Source organism: Panthera leo, chromosome C1 (genome assembly GCF_018350215.1).
Source record: "Panthera leo isolate Ple1 chromosome C1, P.leo_Ple1_pat1.1, whole genome shotgun sequence".
NCBI lineage: Eukaryota > Metazoa > Chordata > Mammalia > Carnivora > Felidae > Panthera > Panthera leo.
This window is the reverse complement of record NC_056686.1, coordinates 59,065,098-59,083,549: the sequence shown is the minus strand read 5'-3', so window position 1 is coordinate 59,083,549 and position 18,452 is coordinate 59,065,098. Positions and strand designations below refer to the sequence as shown.

The 18,452-nt window shown below is 35.0% G+C and overlaps 1 protein-coding gene across 6 annotated transcripts in view; it reads left to right on the top strand.

Annotated features, from left to right (window-relative positions):
* NEGR1 (neuronal growth regulator 1) overlaps positions 1-18,452 on the top strand; it is an 841,359-nt gene that overhangs the window by 484,222 nt on the left and 338,685 nt on the right. For all 6 annotated transcript variants that reach the window (XM_042952174.1, XM_042952180.1, XM_042952176.1 and 3 more), the window contains exon 3: positions 17,340-17,465. In XM_042952174.1, the coding sequence (XP_042808108.1) occupies positions 17,340-17,465 (126 nt within the window). The remainder of the gene's footprint in view (positions 1-17,339; positions 17,466-18,452) is intronic.

Genomic DNA, 18,452 nt, shown 5'->3' with positions numbered 1-18,452 from the left:
CAACTTAAATATAATACAGTTATTTTAAAATCTGTAAACATTTAAGTATTTTGCTTTTAATTTTATGCTTTTAATATATGTCCAGCTTATTTCTGTTCGTGATATGAGGTCAGAATCCACTTTTATCTTTTTTTATAAGATAGCCAATAGTCAGTTGTCCTAGCACTATTGATTAAATTTTACAATCCTTTTTTTTTTAATCTATAATATTCCACAGTCAAAACTTCTGTGTGCATATGTTCTGTGTATACTATGTGTTTTGTGTGTTTTGGTTTCATTCTGTTCTCTATTTTTCCATCAGTGTTTTATAATTTGTCTTGTCTACTTGAGAGTAGATAGGATAAGTTCCTCTCTTTATATGTCTTAATCAAGGTTATTGTGGCTACTCTGTGTCCTTTACCCTTCAATACTGATACTGGTGGTTTATCTTGTAGAACTGTGAATAAAAATGGAAATTTATCAAATGTATAGATTTATCGTGGGAAGAATTCACATCTATTTTGTAGTCTGGATGAAACTCTCATCAATTTCATCAATTTCAGTAGTATGTAACTTGGACCTTTCTTTCTAATACTTCTAACTTATTTCTTAATCTTACTGAACTTGTTAGGAACAAGTGTGAATGAGAAACAGTAAACATGGTCTTCTTTACCTTGTTTTAATTTTAATGAAATATGTCTAATACTTTTAATGAAAGATAATAATCATTGTGAATTTTTTATAGATACTTTTAGTGACTTTATTAAAGAAACTTTCTATTTCTAGGTTGCAACATTTTTGTTTTAAATTATAGTGTTTCTTCTCATATAATGCTTTCGCTGTATCTATTGACATGGTCATACGTACATTTCTCCTTCTATCTATCTGTTTAGTATATTGAACAATATCCCATGAATCCCAGTCCAGGAATAAAGCATTACACACACACACACACACACACACGTATGTGTGTATATATATATATTATATATATATGATATATATAATATAATATATATATTCATTGATGGATTCACTGTTATATTTTTTCTCTGTTCATAAGTGAAATTGCTTTTCTTGTATAGTTCTTGTCCATATTTAGTATCACATTATATCAGTTTCATAAAATGAATTGTTGACATTTTCCTTTTTTCATTTTCAGGAATAGTATATATATATATATATATATATATATATATATATATATACACACACACACACACACACATATGTGTATATACATATATATATAGCAATTATTTTTCCTTACATTTTATTTCCTTAATCTTCTTTTGTTATAAAAATACATAATTATATAAAACATAGAGATTATTTCCTTAAATATTGGTAGATCTCTTTTATAAAACTGGGCATATTATTTATTTCTTGTTAAAGAACATCCAAATCAGTTGTTCATTACAAGCAAGCTACATTCTCTGGACACTAGTTCTCTATCTTGTATTTCTGTCACCTTCGATATATGATTTCCAATTCCCAAGACCCCAGGTATAGCTGGGTAGGGGAAAATAACATGGAGGACCATCATTCGGAAGTTTTTTGTGGGCCAAACCTGGAAGTATCACACAGGACTTCTGCTCACATTCCATTGTTTAAAATTCAGCCATGAATAACAGCAAGGGATTCTGGGAAACAAAATCTAATCCTGTGCCTAGAAGCACAAATCAGTTTGGTGATCAATTAGCAGACTTACTATACCCAGAAAGGAGCATATTATAATTCCTACTACCAATTTTTCTTTATCCTATAAATTTTGTTTAGTTCCCTTTCTACAAAGTACCATGCAGTATCAAGCGCACAACTCAGTCATTTAAGGTACCATTTGAATATCACAACTCTCAGCCTGATAGAAACAGTTTGATATTAAAATCTTAGCACAATTCTGCCGTCTTCCTACCAAAAAGCACAATGTTATATACATAAAAAATCCTCTCATCAGCTGGTGACTCTGCTGTCATTTGGTACATGTTTTCTTCAACAAAATATCCGACTGGCAAAAACCAACCATAGTCACTGCTGTTTTTGCAATATGTTTGAAAGGCAGGTGGTCATCCCATCTCTAGAGATTAAAAGCAATTCAAAGATAAATGTTGAAAAAAAGAGAAACCAGGGCAGAAAGTGTGTGGGTTTAGGTGTTTGTTGAAACAGGATGAGAAGGGCTCTTATGTTACTCATCAACTGAGAAACATATTTCCATCTGTTTACACTAACACACTGATCTGGATGCATACACTGTGACTGCTGTAATGCACACAAACCCAAAAAATTGGTTAGGTTTAAACACTTGATATAATATTCTTATTATTTTGGAAAAGGAATATATAAAATTGGCCAATGGAGTTTTCAGATAGCAGAGAATAGTCTCTTTTTTCCCCACCAAGATATTAATCAAATGTTCTTTCCATGACAAGAATTTAACAAGAACTTACTCAGGCCTATTATGTTTTAAGAACTGAAAGGAAACATAATAAATAACCATGTATCCAAGCCCTTTAACATGCTCATGATGTTTTTCTTGGATTTCTTCCTCATGTATATACAGACAGTATAGCAAAGAGTCAACACAACAGTTGCAAAATCCCAAGAGCATATTTGACCCAAGAACCCACTCAATGTAGTAGTCCTTTCTTTAATCCTATTGTTCTTCCATATTCTCTGAGAATCTTTTGATGACATAGAGCTTATATTTTTATAAAATAATATTTTTCATTGTGAGGACAATTTTTGTTTAGTGTACATACACCTCATTATAATGAAATAAAATCTACCATTATTCTGTGTACTGCAACAACTTAGAATAAGTCCACAGATCAATCGAAAAAAATGTCTTTTCTTACATTTCTTATCTTTATATAAATATTCCTAGCCCCTTCAGTTGTGTCTTTACATGGCATTGCGTCTGGGCACTTTACTTTTCTGACTGACCTCTAATTGTAAAATATCAGTGTTTCACTCTTAAATTATAGTGACTGTAACTGAACACATAACCCCTTGATATGGTTTTATGAATAAACATGTTTCCAAGAGATTTATCCAAATTGTTTAAAATTGAGAAAAGGGAGGGGCCAAACACAGTTTCCTATGGTACTCCTCTAATATTTCCCCTTCTACTGACATGAATCTACCCATCAACAATGGTTGTAGTAGCTTAACCAGGTAGGATTCTTCCTGGCTGTATGAGTTCCTTGTCCACACTTCTCCATTTGATTGCTTAAACTACCATTAACAACTGTCAAATGACTCCTGAAATATATATATGTGCACACACACTAAATGTGTTCATAGAATAATGAACAGTTGGTTAACCTACCCAAAAGGTAAATTTGATTATTTTGACATGGCTAACCTTGCTTTTCATTTCTCTCAACCCTCAAAACAAAAATTTAGATATACTTTCTGTCATTCCAGTATAGTAGTAGCTATGAAAGAAGAATAGTTATGATACTTAGGTATAGGCAAAAATATAGAATGAAAGAGCTAATGTTTACTGAGTAGATTGTTTGAGTTTTCTAGCTTTCAAAAAGAAGAGAGGATTTGGCTTATTTTTAGGGAATTTGCCAAGTGATAAGACGGTAATATTCAAAACAGCAGAGTTCAGAACACTCATTCCCAAAGGAATATACTTTTCAGTCTTAACCACATTTTTCAACTATTAAAAATATAGTATATTATCTAGAAAGCCAAAATAAAAATGCATGAGACTTTTCAGTTGGGATATGAAAATATGTGACATGCCTAATACCTTGGAGAAGCTGAAATAAAACAGCATGGTTTTTTGTTTTGTTTTGTTTTTTGTTTTTTGTGGTTTTTTTTGTTTTACTTAATACCCCAGAGTGTAGTTTACTTACAATGTCTGTTAATTCAAAGTGAGAGGTGGTAAATGTTGTTTTTTCTTCAGAATGTAGTAATTAATATGAGGGAGAATAACATTTTAATGAGTGTGTTAAGGACTAACTCTCCAAAGAAGCAGCATTTAGAACAGATTAAAACATTCTTATTCAGCACTTTCTGAGCAATTACTATGTACAAGTGTGATCCTATACAGTACTCAGGGATTAATATAAAATCGTTTCCGCATTCATATTACTTTTCCAGAAATATGTAAGAAATAAAGAAAATTTTTCGTGGCTTGAAAGCAAAGAAAGGGTATAATTTTAGTTGTGACCAACTAGTTCAATCAACTATTGCAACCACAGTGATAAATACATAGTCTACAAATGGATCATGATGTTTCCCTGCTCTGTGCCTTCATACATCTGTTGTTCAACTTGGAATGCATTTCTCCATATAGTTACAGCATATTATTCTAAAATTTGTCTTTGCTTCTTCATCACCACTCTTCCATCTCCATCTGGGGTAGGTGAGTTCCCTTTAGATTTACATAATATTTTATGTACATGTCTCTTATAACTTTATATAATTATATTTTTAATTTACCTATATGTTTGTTTCTTCCCATCAATATATAAGCTACTGAAAAGCAGGAATTCTATTTTATTAAATTTTAAATAACTAGTACCTGTCATAGTTGCTAGTATATAGCAAGTGATAAATAAATATCTTCTAACCAAATGCATAACATATAAATCTGTATATAGAGAGAACTTTTGAGGTTAGCCTTCCTATGATAACATTTGCCCCCTTATTACCGTATTCTAGCATTAACAAAGGCATCTAATGATGTTACAGGATACACACACATAAACACGCATATCCAGTATAATATATGCCAACTATATAACATTATACATATATGTATATAGTCATGCATATATGCATACATATAATTTATGTATGTGCATATGCATATATAAGATATTTAATAATTGGTTATATAGTTTTTATATTGTATTCAAAAATAATAAATGAGGGATGCCGGGTAGATCACTTGGTTGAGCATCCGACTCTTGGTTTTGGCTCAGTTCATGTTCCCAAGGTCGTGGGATGGAGTCCCATGTTGGGCTCCATTTTGAGCATGGAGCCTGCTTAACATTCTCTCTCTCATTCCCTCTGCCTCTCTCCCCAACTCATGCTATCTCTCTAAAAAAAAAATAGTGAAAGAAAGAAAGGCACCAGATTTCAGTATTTTTATATAGATCATCTCTATTACTTTGTTATGACTATTACCTGTGAATACTTTCTGTATAAATGCTCATTAGACTAACACCTAGATACAAGACAATTTGTAACGTTTAATACACTTGATGAAAGTCAACTAATTAAAGAGAGAAAACTTCTATTCAATGCCAAGAAATTATGGGTATTTGAAATTTCCAGAGTTTTGTGATTCATATTTAAATGTAAGTCCCAGAAGCTAGCCCCAGTATAAAACAAGTTCTGGCAAGAGACTGACTTTTTTCCAATGAATAATTTAAAATGCAACTTTTTTCCATGTGAACTATCTTATATCTTGGCAGTAGGCATAGTATTTCAATAATTTATACAATTTTGAATATAATATAGTTAATGCCATAAAAGCAATTTCTTTGATATTGAATTATAAGAGAATGCACTTAGGCCACTGTGACTAATGATCTAGGGGCCAGCAACATGGCAAATTACCTTTTAGCCCAATTTTAGAAAGAATCTGTGCTTGTAACCATAGGATTGTACTGAGATCTCCTGGTTTATATTTGCATACAAACACTTGGTTGTTATATTTCAAAAGCATAAATAAAGCAATATCATACAGAAAAGTAGTTAAAGAAGCATGATGATTTAAAAAATGTAGATGAAAATTATTTTGGTGGGAGTAGAATATTAATAGGAAACATGGTTTTATTATTTGAATTTCTAAATAAAACCTATTCTCAGAATATTTCCTAGGGCAAGACTATAGTCATCCTGCAGATCTAATCATGGTTATTCAATGACAGGTGAGCAACTGCACATTCATGTGATAACATACAGCTTTTATGAGAAACCAAGCAATGTAATGTGAAAATGGATTCCTTGGGTCTTCTGAGGAAAATGAATAGGCTCAAGGCTTGCCAGGGTGTAAGGCGGAGATAACAAGATTATAACTCCATAACTGAGCAACACATTGGGCCTGTAGCATACGGTCAGGATTGTGTATGTATATAACTCCAAGGTACTGTTTACTTTCATAGACCATGTAGATTTCTATATCGTGACAATTTTCCAGCATGTGATGACCAAGAGTCTTCAATAAGTGTCAAATATTTCTAATTGCCATTATAGTGCCATTTGAGTTGATGCCAGGAGAAGTCAACAGATATTTTGATGAGTGTATATGGTACAAAAAAAAAAAGGAAAAATTCATATCTAAAGATCTGTCAAGGCTGGGCTTCCATTTTCTAAATGGAAATTTTCAGTGATCATTGCCCTCTTCAGACTGGTGCTCCCACCAGGCCCTATCACTCATAATGTACAGGTGCACATTTTCTCTTGACCTACATCACTCACTTATACTTTAGATATCTTAGTGTTTTTTTGTTTTTGTTTTTTTTTTAATTTTTTTTTCAACGTTTTTTATTTATTTTTGGGACAGAGAGAGACAGAGCATGAACGGGGGAAGGTCAGAGAGAGAGGGAGACACAGAATCGGAAGCAGGCTCCAGGCTCCGAGCCATCAGCCCAGAGCCTGAAGCGGGGCTCGAACTCACGGACCGCGAGATCGTGACCTGGCTGAAGTCGGACGCTTAACCGACTGCGCCACCCAGGCACCCCTAGATATCTTAGTTTTTATTAAAAGTAATCAGGGATTTAATCCTCATGGCAAGTTTTCTCACCTATTTTTGGAGTCTCCATTTTGTTCCATCGTCTATCACAATGCTAATTCCACACTGTCTTTGCTGTAGCTTTATGATAGTAAGTCTTTTTTTTTTAATTTTTTTTATTCTTTATTTTTTGAGAGAGAGACAGCAAGACAGAATGGGAGTGGGGGAAGAACAGTAAGAGAAGGAAACACAGAATCTGAAGTGAGATCCAAGCTCTGAGCTATCAGCACAGAGCCCAATGCGGGGCTTGAACTAACAAACCACAAGATCATGACCTGAGCCGAAGTCGGACATTTAACCGACTGAGCCACCCAGGTGCCCTTATGATAGTACGTCTTAAAGTCAGATAGTGTAAGTCTTCCAACTTTCATTATTTTTTTCAAACCATGCCTGAACTTGGCAATTTTAAACAACTACAATTAAATATTTTACTCATGATACACTTATTTGAACACAATATTTGGAGTTTTATAAAGATGACTGAAAGAGTTAAGAGCCTAGAAGAGTTAGGGTGCTTCTTAGGCTCCCTTTTTGTTTCTGTTGTCTCAAAACTTCTCCATTTGGGGTCCATGTGTAGGGTCTACATGTGTTCTATCCACCATGGTGGCCCCAAAGCAGTCAGTCTAATTATCTGGCAACTTGGACCTGGAAAACCAAGTGTTCTTAGACAACAGGGCAGAAAACAAATGGTACTTTATGATCCAGTCTCAGAAGTCACATAGCATTACTTCCTCCCCAAATCTATTATTTGAGGTGGCCAGAAACTTACTTACTCAAATTAATTGTGAAGGTACTACTAAGACCTCATTCATGATGGAAGAAAAAGAATTGGGGCCATGTTATAAAACTGCCATATAAGTCAATTAACAAAAAGGCAGGTGAGTAGGTGGAAAAAGAAAGTGGGGACTGGACATGTAGAACTCTGCCCCATGACAGATCCCATCCCTGGCAACCACAACAAAAAAGTCATTAAATTCTCAGTACATTACTCATAGTAGATGCCCAGCAAATATTAACCTTTGCTGTAGGTATCCTTTTGTTAGACATGTTTCCAATAAGGAAAGAGAACCACAATGTCCATTTTTGAATCCTTCTCCAACTACTTTCTAGCTCAGTTTCTAGAAGATGTGTGACTTAGAGAAGGGAGCACTATTTTCTGCCAAGGCTTAACACAATTCCTTGGTGAGCTTGTTGGACCACATGGAAATCTCTGGGACCTATGTGAAAGTACATGCATAAAAAGTTTGAAATGAAATATATGAAATTATTAATAGTGATTTTCTCTGAATTGTGAGACTGTATTACAATGAATGACTCAAAGCATTGACAGCCATTTGTTTATAACTTACCAAAGGAAGATTTTAGAAGCTTCAGCCTCCTAAGTGATTTTGAGTTTTTCCCCTCATTCTTTATATATTTTTCTACATTTTTTCCAATAGATGTGTACTACCTTCATAATCAGAAAAAAATATTTTATTCAAAGAACGACACCAAAGCACTTCAGAGAAGGAATTATTTTTCTGATTGCACTGAAATTACACATCTCCTCTACACGTACAAAAAACCAGCATAGCAGCCTTTAGATATAAAAATCTGCTAACACATTTGTAAAAATCTCAGCCTAACAAGGAAAACTCATATTGAGCCGGAACAGGCTTACCTCCTGAAATCAGGAGCCAGGTGTTACATTATAACTCTATGAGTCCAAGGGTAGACATTGGACTTTCCTGTGTTTCAAAAACACTAAAACATGCTTTTAGCTATGGGAAATATTTGCTAAGAAGGCAGCTGGGTTCTAGTATGGCACAGCTGGGCTGTTGCCTCTGGTTTATGTGGAGAATAATTCAGCACTGAGGATGAGGCAAGAAAAGTTCACCCAGGCCGTTCCAGAGGGCATTTGCTGGCACATTTTCAAACAGAACAGTGGAGCTGGACACCAGGATTATGGGAATAGTGACTATACTGAAAGAAGTAACCTACTTTCCTTAAAATTCCTGGAAGGGGTATCATTCGCTCTCTGGGTTGGAATTTTTTAAAGTCCTTAAAGTATACTGCCAAATTGTTTCCAAGGAAAAGCTAATTACTTATTCTTAATAAAAGGTTACCATCACTGCAGGTTTAAAGATTTGGACTTGGCTCCTTAAGAATTCTGCTTCTCTAGGTATGGACCCCTACATTAGTGTGCTCTGAGGAATTTCAGTTGTGATGTTCTCCCTATGTGTTTTGTAACCGTCCTCTACTGGGGGAAGGGTGAATTAAGCAGGCATTGTAGATTCCCTGTGATATACAACACTGCTGTAAGTGTGCTCCAGCCTTCCCGCTGCTGCTGCCTGAGGGGGTAGCTGCTATTATGGTCCTGATTTTAAGCAGTATTTTATATCTTTGAACCATCCAAGTAAGTGAAGCTGAAGCTCGCCTGAGGTACAGCAGGGATTTGAACTCTGGTGTATAAACACTCATGTGTGGAGGCCAGCTATTGATCCTCTAGCCAAAATGAAGCAAAAATAAAACCTTTACAGTCCAAAATATTGAAACTCTTGTATAACAATGTGGTATTATTTGCCTTCACAATGTTTATATAGCAGGTGAGAAAGTTGCCATCAATCCACAATTTAAAAATTGCTAAATAAATGTTAAGCTACTAAAACCTAACCTTTCTAAATCAGTACCCTTTATTCTTTTTATCACATTTTAATCCTCATGTGTGCTAAGCCTTCGTAATATAACCTATATACATGTAAGAAATATATATTTGTTTTGCCATGGGAAACCTATTTAGCAAATACACCATTCTTCAATGAGAAAATCCATCTTAAAATTTAGAGATTACTTGCCTCTTTCTCTCATCCCTCTGATGCACACCCCATGCATTTGGCAGTCAAAATAAGATGGAGAAAATGGGAAGAGAAAGAGAAGCTATTTCCACTTTGATTTTTCAATAACTCCATGTCCTATGAGGTTTGTTCCTCTCACATGTTCATTTTCTTCTCTCCATTGTGGATTGTCTTGCTCACTGCTATGCAGAACCAATTCTGGATTTTCTCAAAAGAAAATTACACAGTGTGGAAGAGTTTCCCATAGCATCTTTCTACCTTTGCTATGGTGCCCTCACTACACCCACCTTGCTGCTGTCAGGAAGTTTGAAAATAAATGCAAGCTATTAAGGAATCATCTCTTCTAGGGGCAGTTACATTTTAATTTTAGGCCCTTGAAGGCAAATAACTACTCTAAGGATCTGGAAGAAGGCCTATATAATTACGATGGAGACTTTAAATGTAGGTGAGAATAGTTCATGGAGAGATCTTTCTGTTTTCCCATAAAGCAGATAGATTTTGGAGCTCACTCTACACCTTTTGGTCTAGAATCTCCTGAACTAGCTCTCACCACCCCAAGATTGTAAAACACTCATCAGATTATCTTAATGATTAACTGGGTGCAGGAAACTAATGTTTTTAACCCACAAAGTCCACTCAAATGCCATCTGTTTCATAAAGCTTTGTCTAATATCAGTACCCCCTCCAATTCTGACTCCATAGGTAGAGTTAGATTTACTACTCGGGGTTCCCAAAACAACTTATATTACAAAATCCACTTTGTAGGATTTATGACTCCATATTATAGTTAATAGTGTTAGGTTTTTCTAACTCTTTAGACATAGACTTTAAGATTAGTCTCCCTAATCAAGTTGGTGCTCAGTAAATGTGGAATGGATGGATGGATGAATGGCTTAACGTAGGTCTCTGCCAATTTTGCTATTTTATATAGTGACCTCCTGAAGGGCAAAGCCAGTTGAGAAAAACGTGGACATAGGTTTTCTAGAAAAGGAAAAACACTAAGCTAAGCAAAATGATTCAAAGTTTGAACCAAATTCTGAAAGATACATCTTTTCTCAGACATATTCTTTGCCCCCCAAAGTAGTACTGGCATATTCCATCCGTAGGTATTCACAAATCTGGCAAGTTTGCATTTACAAGTCACACTTGGGTTATTTTTTCCTCCTATCACTATCTGAGTGATGGGATGAGGGGAGAAGCCATAGAAATCTCTGAAATGTCATAAACTATAAAAAGTCAGCTATAGTCTATGAGCCGGAGAAAACAATGTTGCTAGTTAGATGCAAGCCAGGAAACCATCAGGCACCCACAAGCAAACCAATTTAGAGGAAAAAAATCCTGAAACAATTTCTTCTTCTCTCAGTTTGAGAACAGCACCTTTTCCAGGAGGTTTGTTATGTAACGTAGCTCTGCTTTCACTTTCTGGGGGCTGGCCAAGACTGAAAAGGGAAGTGCCAGCCTAGGGAAAGGAAGACTGTTCTTTTGATGCTGCCAGCCATTACCAGAGATGGGAGTGCAAAAAAGCGCCAATTCTCTGAAGATTTATAGTTATGTCTAGCTTGTTGATTCAAGCGGTTTGGAAAATCTTCAGAGATATAGCTTATTCGAACTAACTTAGACTCCGAATCTATGGAGAAGGGAAAAAAAGGCAGAAATAATATGTATACACTCTTAGGGTCAAATCCTTTTGACCCCAAATTTACATAGCTTTTTAAGTAAAACAAACAAACAAACAAACAAAAAAAAAAACAACTCTAATCAACATATACAGTACTAAGATGTGACAGCCTATTCTGTTGGGTATAAATGTATATGATTATTGCCATATCATACACATTTTGCCTGGCATAAACTATGGTAGGCAGTGACATAGGAAAATACTGTGTTTTTAAAAGAATATTGAATCCCCCAAATTGGAGAATCCTTGAAAAAAGTCACAGAGGACTCTTGACACTATAATTATATTTTCACTATATTCTCACATATTTATATTACATCATTCTCGCAGTGGTATAAAATTCTATGGGAAATATTCATTACAAAGTCAAAGAAATATTAGCTCAACCATAAAAGAACAAGAAAACAAATATTTGTTGAATATTTTCCATGTGTCAGGACCTTTTCTAGGTGTTGGTGATAGGCTGTTGCATAAACTAGATTCCTACCCAAGGTCTTTACTTCTGTTCTATGAGAAGAAGAGGTAATTAACAATGAAGTAAATATCAATGATACTGACAGATATAAGAGATGCTATAACAAAGAAACGATAAGAGGAGTGAGGAAGGACAGAGGGTTGTGGGTACAAGCTGTTATTTCGATAAGACACATGCCCAGAAAAATCTATCTGGCTTTAAGATGATCAAAGCCATCAGTGATACAATGGTTTAAGGTAAAATTCTAACCCTTTAACATTCACTCTGAAATTTTCACTCAGTGTTTCTTCTTTGTAGGAAGTTTTGTGGGTGGAAGAAGTCACTGTGAAGAAAGTTAAGTCAAGCAAGACACCAGAGACATAGAATAACTTTTATTTTTATTTATTGTTTGGCCTAGTGAACATATTTGTAGAACAGATCTGGTGACCGTGTGCATAATCCAAATAGATATATGGAAGCTTTTAAATGATTTTAGGAATAGCTTCAGAGAATGATGTGAAGAGTGCACTTGCCTATAAAACACTGCTGTGATTTTTACACCCTGAGGAAACAAGTGGGTTTTATGCCAAGAATATTGTGGTTATGGTAAATACTGAACTGATGTTTCCTTCAATAATCTGTGAATGTTTGGGGCCAGATTAAGTACATACTTCATCCATTTTTTTTTTATCCCTGTAAATTCAAAGACTTCCACATGGATTGTATGTGCTGTGGTCTTTCATTGACTCTCAGAACTTAAGAACTTGATGGGCCATTTAATTGATTCTAGTGAGCCAACACAACTTTCCCAATCCAAATAGTCACTGTCTTGCACTTACAGTTAAGATAATCATCAAATATATCATCTAAGGTTTTCAGTGTTATGTGTGACCCAGCCTCACATCTCACAGAACTTGGTATGGGTGTGAACTCTGTTGTGTTTATTATTTCTCAAAATCATCTGCACATTTAATATGATAAAACACTGGGCTCATATGATTCAAATGATTCATATGAATCATAGTCTCATAGTCATCCTTTTTATTGGTTATGTTCCAGACTACAAGATGGATTTTATTGGTTATGTTCCAGACTACAAGATGGATTCTTAGAAGAAATTGAAGTTAACTCTGTGAAGGCTGCTCATTAAACAAACAAGTGAAAGACTTATTTTATTTATATGTAGATAAAAATGGGTGTACTTTAAAAACAAAAAACAGATGAAGCCACTCACAAACTCAGTTGCACATGATGATGCAAATGGTGCAGGATAATCCCAAATGGCTGGCCCTGTAGAAATCATTAGTTTTTGGTTTGGATATATATTCTACAATTTTCCTTACTGATACTGCTCCATACCCTGCCTGAGGACACTGTGATAGATGGCTGAACTGAGAGAAGGCAGTCGGGGCAGGTCAGACTGCACATTTTTTAGTGAAAGTGAAACTAAACAAATTTAAATTACCTTTAGTAAATTGAAGTCAAGAGATTCACCTAAATATGCATTATCCCCTCACCATGGTGAGGTGAATAGGAGTTGAGGACGCAGTACTAGGTAGTAGTTGAATTTGAGGCCTGCAAGTAATTAAAGGCAAAGCAGATGATCAATTTGAGGATCCAAGAGTTACTCCCTTAAATGTATATGGGAATTTCAAAAAACACTCCATCCTAACACAATCTTCCAACCTCTGTTGTTTAGAAAGTTTCCAATGTTCTTCAATTCTGTAACTGGTGACATAGAACAATTAATTATGAACACAGTTGCAAAGTCATAAGAATCCCCAATAAGGGTCCCCTTAGGAGAGAGATATTCTGTGATTCAGTATGAAATCTAGAACTTCATTGTTTTACTTATGGTATCGTGATGATGATAACAGTGATGATAATGTTATAATAATTTCTTCCTATGAATTAAACAAGTTTACATTTAGATGACTAATTTATTCCTTTATTATTCTGCTCTAGGTCATAAACATGTGCACAGCAACTCAAAATGTTACTAAAATCTGTACTTACTTAGTGATTTAAAAATTGTTGAATTGATTGAACACTTATGCATCTTTTCAGACAAATGATTTTTCAGCTCAATTTCTAAATGAAAAGAGTTTGAGAGAGTTTAAGATAAGGCATATGGAAAAGGAACATACACCTAGAATAGTAAGATATTTTAACTCTCCTCATTGTTCTGTTTTTCTATGCAAGTGCATAGTATTTTGGAAATACTATAGACATGCTGCTTTGTCACTCACAGAGCTCAACAGAGTCCTCCCGACCTGTGTGCATGCATGATTTATACCCAAACTATAACCCAGGGACACCCATCAGAACTGAATGATCTTAAGATGCCTGAGGCATTACCATTCTTCCCTGCTCTTGTTACCCAAAGTAAAAGCATCTTTTTTTCTCTTCTATTTTCTCCTACATGATGCTGCCTCAGATCATCCCAAGTCCTTTCCCAGTACCATACCTTATTCTAGATGCAGAGCTAACAATACCTCTATTTCTGTTGTCCTACATTGAGGCTATTAATAGTTTTTCTCTATTATAAATAGTACCACACTGAATAACTTGGTGCATAAACTATCCTACATGGTTCTCTTTAAAGGAAACCAACATAAAACTAATGTCTGCTGATTTGGTCGCACAAGGCATACCTATTAGACGTGTGTTCCTCATGTAAAATGGGAAAGGAAAACATGGAAAATATTTGTCTTCTCTTCATTACTTACCTAATTGCCTCCTTCTTTTAATTTTAAGTTCCTTGAGGGCAAGGATTATGCCTTGAAAATTTTGCATTTCCTGTGAGTCCAGAATTATTCCCTCCACAATACTCAGTAAAAGTTTGCAGTCTTGAACTGAATATAAAATGGCTTTGAACAGGCAGCAAAGCAACACCTGTTTTTGCCTCCACGAGCTACAGTGCATGTGAAGGATTTCATTGGCCCTCTTTACACACAGCATCTGCTGCCAACAGGTGATGCATTCTAGGGAGAAGAGCCTTGCCAGAGGGATTTTCCTTTACTAACATCCTCTTTCCAGATGTTTCTTCCCTGTAACATATCCTGACTTATGAGGCCCCGGGAGGCAATTGCCATCACTGAGATGACATGTCACACCTGGAATTCAACACTCTTCCCCACCACACAATTTCCCAAAGTTAAATGTCAAATCTAAGTTTATTGCTAAGGGACTTAGTTGTTTCTCTGTGAAGCCAAATAGTGTGCTTAATATTAGTTTACCACTCATGTTTACCACTTTAAATATAGGTAGACATGTAAAGAGTAAACTAACTATTTTAATATCAGATAGAATTGACAAAATAATATACAGGATAGAATTCATGGTCTTGTGGCATTCCATCATTTTTCTTAAATATACATACCTTTGCCCAAAATTGAGTCAGTTATATGTTTGGAATACATCAATAAACTTGACTGATCTCTATGTACTGTCTCCTGTATGAAGGAGGAAAGTACTATATAACTTTTGTTTAAATAGTGGCCATTTGCGTGTATGTAATTTGTGTATTTATATATGTACATATGTACACACGTATTTCATAGTTTACTATTTCAAACCTGCACCTACATCTGTATATCCAGATGATCGTTTTGTTTAATTTAAGTTGATTCTTATTAGCTCTCCTATTCACCAATGAGTCATGAACACTTTTTTCTACTTTCCTCCAAGGGTATCTTAATGTCTTTTATTTCTGTTCTGTTTCAGTTAAGCTAAAAAGAGTCTTCGGTTTGGAATGATTCTTATTTTTTTTATTTTTATTTTTGCCTGGGAAAACTCACTGAAGAGCTTAATGATAATTTGTTTTAAATGCCAATTAAAGAATGTCATTTAGAAACAGTTACAATGGTATATTAGTTAGGAATAAGCTTTTTCCTAAATCTTAGCTACAGTTATATATAATCAAATACTTTATATTTATAATCAAATCATTCTAGGGGTTCTTTGGTAATGGAATATTGGTTTTATTAAAAAAATCTAAGATGATATTCAAAGTATAGATAATTTAATTTATCCCTGTGACAAATTTTAATTACCTTTTTTAAAATAGCTGTGAAACATATCTTTTGCATAAAGAAAGCCTAAGAATGGAACAATTAAAAGAATTCCAGTAAAAGGGTTATTTGTCTAAAAATTATGAAGACATCTAATTGCCAATTTTTGGTTTTTACCTGGAACTTCAACATACTATAATTTGTGTAGAGTAAACTAAAACTTATGGCACAAGCTGGTCCTACACACTGCCAAAGTGATGAGTTGGTGAAAGCACAGGAAAAGGGCAGTACTGAAATGAAATTCAAAAACCACATATGTGTCCTAGGGCATTTAATAATGATAGCTAATACTGATGCCAGGTGCTTTAGTAAGTTCTTTAAAATACAGTGGCTTATTTAATCCTCACAGCAGCTATATGGGTTTCATCTTTCACATGAAGACACTGAGGCTGAGATACAGATGTAAATTGCCCTGGATAACACAGCTGGTAGAGAACCCAGGATTCGTATCCATGGCATTTGAGGATGAAGTGAGAGACCATCTGATATTTGAAAGGATATGGACAGTTTAATTGGAAGTTCATTTAGGGATTTTCCTATCCAGCATTCCCAAAGTATATTCCATGGTCACCGGTTTTTTCAAATGCTCTTGGATAAAAGCATACATAGTCTAGTACATGAGGGGGAAAAAAAAAGAACATACAAACAAATACAATAAGAACTTTTCCCCTTCATTCTTGGAGATTTACAGTAAGCATAACAAAGGTTCTAAGAAATCCCAGGGTGAAGAGATCTGTTTTAACCAGCGGTTCCCAGCCTTCACTGACAAGAAGACACTTTTCAAGCCCTTAGAAATGGAGCCCCTTCAAATATAAATGGTTAGTAAGTCCACCCCTACTAATTGGCAGATTGAAAATTGAGGTCCCAAATGCTTTTGTAACCCTGAAATCTCTTTTTTTAAATGTTTATTTATTTTGAGAGAAAGAGAGAGTGCAGGTGGGCACTCACTTGCGCACAAGCAGGGCAGGGGCAGAGAGAGAGAGAGAGACAGGGAGAGAGAACATCCCAAGTTCCACACTGACAACGCAGGACTCAGTCCCATGAACCATGAGATCATGACCTGAGTCAGATCTGACAAGAGTCAGATGCTCAACCGACTGAGCCACCCAAGCACCCCTTACCTCCTAATCCTATATATGTTTTACCTCACTTAGCTTTTAAAAGAGCAACTGTTCTGCTATTTTAAGTTTCTTCCAAATTTCCATTCTTATTAAATCATCTCATCAAGAAAGCCATCATTATAGTGGAGATACATAGGTGGAACAGATAGATTGGCTATATGGCAGTGTCTAATACAAGTATGCACAATAAAATTTTAATTGAAGTAAAATTCAAACTTTTTTGTTATTAATTCATTTATGCTGAAGTATTCAATATCTAAAAATTGGCGAACAAATAAAACCAGCCAACAAACAGAAAACTCTAGGAGAGTCCTAACAATCCAGAGAATCTCTATTTTGAGTGGTGAACATGGGCTGTAAGTATAATATCATGGAGTTGATCATGTTTAGTTCAATAGAATTTTACTGTATTTTGCTGACCACTGAATGTTTTGTCATTTCAGTTCCTCCAAAGATATATGACATCTCAAGCGATATGACCATCAATGAAGGAACCAATGTCACCCTTACTTGTCTGGCCACTGGGAAACCAGAGCCTTCCATTTCTTGGCGGCACATCTCACCATCAGGTAAAGCAGAAATATATCAGTGTTGTTTGAACCATTGCTCATTATTATTCTGTAACCTCGACGTTCAGAACCTAAGAGTCAACTTATATTTTTTACATATTTTTTGTTAGATAAACAGGATATGTATTTTTATACTGAATCTTTATGCCTAAAGGCACTGTAGTTCACAGAAGTTAAATGAACGGTTTCTGTCAGAGCCCAGATTAGAATCTATGTCTCTTGGTTCTTAGTCAAGGTTATTTTCATTTTAGTGTACTGGATAATCACAAATCAATAGACATAAAGCTCAAATGGAAATATCACAAGAGAAATATCTTCATTTAAATGTGTAAGGCTTTTATTCAGTCGTCATTCACATGTTAATAGGCCAGCGTGAACTGCTAAGGTAATCAAGAGAGAATGAAATTATACAAATTATGAGGTTGCTGGGTCTAATTTCAAAATGCAGTTCAGAATCAAGGATTTGGCATTTAGAATTAAATTTTAACTGATAAGGGATCTGAAAGCCCAAGACTTTAAGTAACTTGTACAAGACCACAGAGCTAGGTGAAATTAAGGGATGTAACATTTTGTATGGGTTTCGGGTGCTTCTGCTACAGTGCACGTTCTCCTAAAGACATTAAGTCAACTTTAGGAAGTTGGGTATAATCATCATCAAAACAAGGCTGTTTTCACAGCCACTCTTCACAGCATTACCAATTTGTGTAAAGATTAAATATTTGAACTATATAGCTTTGAGTTGTTCCCTGGAAATAACAGTGGTACTTTTAATGGATAGGATCCCACCACATACTCGATAAGTGAAATCTGATTTTATCCGTCTTATAGTTTTGGTGGAAATAGCTCTAACAAGGCTAGTGTGATGAAACTGCTTTTAAAGAAATCAGAAAATCACCCTTCAGGTAGGTATAGAAAGAGTACAATGGCCACATCCATTTTATCTGCTAATGCTGTCCTTAGTATCACTTGCCCTTAAGTGTCTTTGAG